This window comes from Protopterus annectens, chromosome 1.part1, assembly GCF_019279795.1.
Source record: "Protopterus annectens isolate FY-2018-M chromosome 1.part1, PAN1.0, whole genome shotgun sequence".
Classification (NCBI taxonomy): Eukaryota; Metazoa; Chordata; order Ceratodontiformes; family Protopteridae; genus Protopterus; species Protopterus annectens.
In genome coordinates, this window is record NC_056726.1 from 440,529,691 (window position 1) to 440,535,690 (window position 6,000).

At 34.7% G+C, this 6,000-nt stretch overlaps 1 protein-coding gene across 1 annotated transcript in view; it reads left to right on the forward strand.

Annotated features, from left to right (window-relative positions):
* Positions 1 to 6,000, forward strand: part of EDARADD (EDAR associated death domain) — a 328,759-nt gene that overhangs the window by 196,861 nt on the left and 125,898 nt on the right. Inside the window, exon 2 of the mRNA XM_044075792.1 lies at positions 894 to 936. Within this exon, the coding sequence (XP_043931727.1) occupies positions 894 to 936 (43 nt within the window). The remainder of the gene's footprint in view (positions 1 to 893; positions 937 to 6,000) is intronic.

Consider the following 6,000-nt stretch of genomic DNA (forward strand, 5'->3'; position numbering starts at 1 on the left):
TAAGGCATTCAGACTGACAAGTCTAATATACATGCTTGTAAAAAAATGCTAAAAGTCAGGTACTGGTTAATATCTTACTCATTAAATCAGCACATCAGTGAGCGAGAAAGCCTTTGAAGAAGAATGATTTCAAATAAAGTAAGTGTAGAAGCACAAGACATTGTCACATGGACATGCACTGTTTTGTTTCCTGCTTTTCATTCGTATTTTGAAGTAACAATCAGTGTCAGTCACATTTGTAAATATGGAAAGCGATTTACTAGAAATTTGCAGCTGGATTTGGAATACTAGTTTTAATTTTAGAATGGGCATTTAACAGCTGACCGTTTTGATTTATGGTCATTATCTTTACTCTTTGCATATTACTTTGAAGCAACCCATTAAACAATCTCTTCTGATAACTGACTTACTTGTTAATATCCATTACATAATCTAGATGTAGTTGTTTGCAATTTATTCATGTATCTGTTGTCTATATGTCTGCATTTTATAAATGGAACTATTACATTGAGTGCCAGATATCTTATACATCCAAGGTACACCTAGAATACATGTTAAAGCATACCCTGCACTGAACACAAAAATGCAAAGATAAAGCAAACAAAAAAGTAAGTGTAGGTGTTTACTTTTAGCTCTTGTTTTATAAGCAATTATTAGCATGATTGTGGACTGCAGCTGACCTGTCACATTTTGAAAATGCTCTTGTCCAGTTATAATAATAAACAAGAAATAGGAGTCTTCCAGACAGAAAACCTTAATATAGTGCTGGTTCAACACAGGTAATTTACACACAAATCTTAGAGGTTAAGGTAATCACGGTGGTGTTTAGAAAGCATGAGCCACATACTAAACTGCTCGGATTTTTTAATAAACTGTCTTTGTTTTTATTCTAGCTGTCAAAAAAGTGTCCTGTTCAAGACTCAGCATCACAGAAAGGTATTTATTTATTTTAAATGTAGTCCTACACATGCATGAGAAATAAAGCTGTTGAGTCTTGCATTAATACATATTAATCCAACACAGAATAATAGATCAGCCTTACGACCATAGACCATCACTGCACAGCTGAAGGAGGACGAGCAGTGCGGAACCCCAATTTACTAATGGAACCTTCCAGCTGATATTCAGACTTACCCATCTTATTTTGGGAGATGTGTCCCACTTCAGTCAGAATGGATAGTTTTCTGGTTTGCAGTCAATGTCTGATCTCCCTACAACACAGAGCCAGGGACTAGTTTATTTCTTTGTTTAATTATTTAATTGTTATGCATGTTTTAATTTATTGGTGAAGGATAATTTAAGCATGGCATGAGTTACAGAGTACAGAACAAAAACTAAAACATTGCAAAATAATGAACTGGCAAAGAATACATACTTTATCAATTCAGCCATTTATTTTCAGTATTTTCCTTCTCCTTATATGAGAATACATGTTGTAAATAGACAACGGAATGTCCCATACCTTAGCTGTAAACTTAAGTCTTTCATTAGAATTCTTATATGTTTTTATATTTTTTAGGAAAGTTTTAAAGACACCTTCCCTTCAGCATGTCCTGGGTTATTATAGAATGTGTCCATCAGAGCTCCAGATGCTGCTTTCCTGACAGCATCCAGAGAAGGTGGTAGAGACACACAACTGGATGTTTGTGATCTGAAGAACCAGTGGCTTTACATCAACTGTATCCAGAATCGTGGACATCCTGAGCAGGTGGTAGGGTCGTACAACTGTATGTTTGTGATCTGAAGGACCAGTGGCTTTACATCAAGTGTATCCAGAATCATGGACATCCTGAGCAGGTGGTAGAGCCACACAACTTGACAGGGTCACACAACTGTATGTTTGTGATCTGAAGGACCAGTAGCTTTACATCAAGTGTATTCAGAATCATGGAGCTCCTCACCCTGTTCTAGAGAGGAAGCAAAGTTTGCTTGCAGAAAACAAAATATGTAAAATAATGTATGTGGTGATATAAGTAAAGGTAAACCTCTAAATAAATAACAAAGACCTATTAGTATGATCTAGAAAGACTATTAAGTTGATCATTTATCTTAGGGCAAAGTAACATAAATAAGAGACTAAAGCTACTCGCTAAGGAACAGCCAGGAAGATAACCCCACACTTTAGATTTAAGCTCACTATTAGAGACAACGATTTATCTAGGATAGCACCTGCAACATGGAATAAACTATCTCCAGATATTTAAAAAAAAAAGAACCAGCTAATTCCTTCAAAATAAAATTCAAGCAGCACCTGATGAATGAAGCTAAATGCAACTTCCTTGTTACTTGTTAATTCCAAGTGTAAGACACTATATTCATCTATTGCAACTGTAAGACTGTATATATTGCAAATGTGAATACATTTTTCATATGTGTAAATATTGTAAATATTGTTTAAGATGATTACTCTAAAGACTTTACAATTTAGGTAATTTTACACTTCAACTAATAATTTAACCAATTTGATTCTTATATTTTGTGTCTTCCCATCTCTTGCAACTTGGTATACTTTGTACCCAGGTTGTAGCTGGAAAGGGTCAGTGGACCAGTTCACTTATCTGATTGTAAAATTTACAATAAATCAATTAAATAAACAAATAAGAAAGCATGAAGTCTCATGTGTGAATAATGTTAAACAATCATTTCAGTGATTGACTTCCATAATAAAGCTATTTATTGCATTTGTTTACCGGGAAGGTCCACTGGGCCAAAAAGTGCTCATTTTCAGTGAAGGCCTGGGGAGAAAAGATCCACAGAGATATATATAATACATACAATTTGATAAGTCCTCAAATAGCAGTATAACAATTTAAACATTGTACCGAGACTTTGACAAAGAAAGATAAAAGGATTAAAAGGCAATGCACCTGAATAAATCTGACTACTGAATATAAAAGAAATTATTGAGACAGAAAGAGATAATGCAGCTGAATGTAACAAATCAATTGCCAATACATATACACAAGGGCCCAGAAGTGGATTATCTATCAAGGAATAAAAGTGAAGGATGGAGGAAGGAAAGGCATGAGTAGAGAAAGTTAAGAGGCAGAGTCAGATTTGGAAAAAGGGAGATACAAAGTCAGGTTATGGGTTGAGAGAAATTAGTCCATGAGCATTGCCACTGGGAGAAGAACCTTTAAATAATGAGGGATTAAACATCAGTATTAGACCACTCTGGCTAGAATAATTTGTTGAAAGTTATTAAAGTTTTGGCTTGGACACTGATGCCTCATCTAATGGTGCAGTGGTGAGTCTGATGCATGAGAAAACCACAGTTTGTATATAAGACAGAAGACTAATAAAAGATGAGAATACTTAAAGGAGAAAACAACACATGAAATACAGAGATCAGTGAAATGTTTAGGACATAGGAGGACAGCCAACTGATAAGTTGAAGGAGACATTCACTGACAGGAGAGCTGGCCCTGGCAGACGGTATCTACTTTTGCTACTGATGCCCCAGGTTTGGCCAATATTCCACCCATAGGATTGTTAACTGGAAGGAACAAAGTATACAGCTAACAGTAAATTCTGCAGTAATGATATGGGATGAGGCACTGTAGGGCTAAATTCTGGTGGATACCAGAGATGTCTCATCCCAAGGGCTCTTAATGTACCCTTTTTAAATTATTATTAGAGTTTTTAAATGCTTCCAGATAACAATGTTAGAAAATAAAAGTAATACACTAGTGATATGTACAGGGAATCCATATGTGCTGAAGATGGCTGGTTTAAAGATATGCCCAGAGACAGAGACCACATTAGAAAAACTCACTATGATAACTATATCATGGTCTTTCTTGCTTCTGAATTCTAACGTTTTATGGCAGTACCCAATGGAATGTGCAAGAAAGGCAGTTCTGCCCTTCACTGTAGGTAATTTAAGCTATAGTGCTTTGATCCAAGCATTACATGAGTAGTGAAAGTTCACCAGCAGTCTTGCAACAACATGGATCTCAACAGTAGTACCATTAAAACAAGAAGTGAGGCCCAGGATCCCTGTAACAACGTTCAACTCAATAGTAATAGTATCATTAAAATGAGTAGAGAGTTCCAGGATCCCTGTAACCGCATTCATCTCAATAGTAAAAGTACAATTAAAAATGAGAGGGTAGGTCCAGGATCCCTGAAACAACATTCTTCCCAACAGTAATATTACCATTAAAATGAGAAGAAATGTCCAGGTTCTCTGTAGCAATATTCATCTCAGCAACAACAGTAACATTAAAATGAGAATAGAGGCCCAGAATACTGTACACTTTCTGAATGGCATTAACTTCATTTCATATAGCTGGTTTATTCATTTACAAAAAAAATATTAACAACTGAATCAGAAAACAGTTCATGTAGCATCTCAGGCTTAAAAGTGATTACATACAGAATTATATGTCCCTAAATGCAGCCCTAGGTTACACACGAGAGATTATGTCTCTTAGCTTGCCTGAGAATGCCTTGAGATGGCACAAGATGAAATGGGGACTATGCTGAAGGAAAGGAAGGCTGGCCTACCCACTGAGCTTGTTACTTGTTATTTCCACAGCCCTCACAATGACAAGTTGTTTATAAAATGGGTGGATGAGTTATCAGCATGTCATGGCTCATTCTTTTTTGAATTACTTCAAGTCTTTTGTTTGTTTTGAACTTGCGGTGTAAGACAGTTTAAAAGAGATAGTTTAAAACATGTTAAATATTTGTAGAATCGTGTTTTAACTAGCCAGTCGACTGTGCTAAGGGTAATTATCTCTACTGAACAACAATGTACTTATGAGGGTCTATAACCCACTCAGTGAAGATCACTTTTTTGAACAGTCTGCACTTACATACTTCTTTTGTTAATGAATTTTACATTTGTTTACAGTATGCAGCTGCCAAAGCCTGTCTGTGGTCTGTTATGAAAAGTTACCACATCAAAACTGTGTTTGAGTCTAATTACAGTTTCAAGATGAAGTTGCTGAGACAGTACTAAAGGAACCTTAAAATATAAAGAGAGAACCACCTCCCTACCTTTCATTATACACTTTCTATGACCTAGAAGTGAAAGTCTTATTTATACTAATCTAAACTAACCAATAAACTAATATTATTACTAGTAGTTGTGCTAGAGGGTGATGCACTGTTTGAATTGTTTTCCATGGTCAGGTTAGAAGGGTAGAAAAAATGAGTCTTGCCAAAAACCTCTACTTTCTAAAAATGCTATCGCACATTTATATACCAGTATGTTGTTGGGTGTTTACAGAAACAATAACAATGTATATTTTATATATATTTATATATATATATATATATATATATATATATATATATATATATATATATATATATATATATATATATATATATATATATACACACACACACACACACACACACACACACACACACACACATATATATATATATATATATATATATATATATGCACACACACACACACATATATATATATATATATATATATATATATATACACACACACACCGACAGTCAGAACATCGACACTCACCTCAACGACACCAAAGCATCGACTGTTCAGAACATCGACATTTCAGGTAAGCGATCTTCCCCCTTACAGGACCCATGGTAGCACTTGTTTCTCTATTACGACGTTAAGGACAACGCAAATTGTAAACAGTCGCATAAACCTTACGCGTTGCAACAGGGAAACAAGTGTTACCATGGGTCCTGTAAGGGGGAAGATCGCTTACCTGAAATGTCGATGTTCTGAACAGTCAATGCTTTGGTGTCGATGAGGTGAGTGTCGATTTTCTGACTGTCGGTGTATTCATAGGAACCCATATATATATATATATATATATATATATATATATATATATATATATATATATATATATATATATATATATATAGATAGATATTAATGCATTAAATTTCCAAGGATTATCAAAAATGTGCATGTTTTATTTCTTGATAAAACAAAATGGAGTAAGGACTGTTTATTACCCAAATAAATACATCAAAATAATTTATTGAATTAAAGGA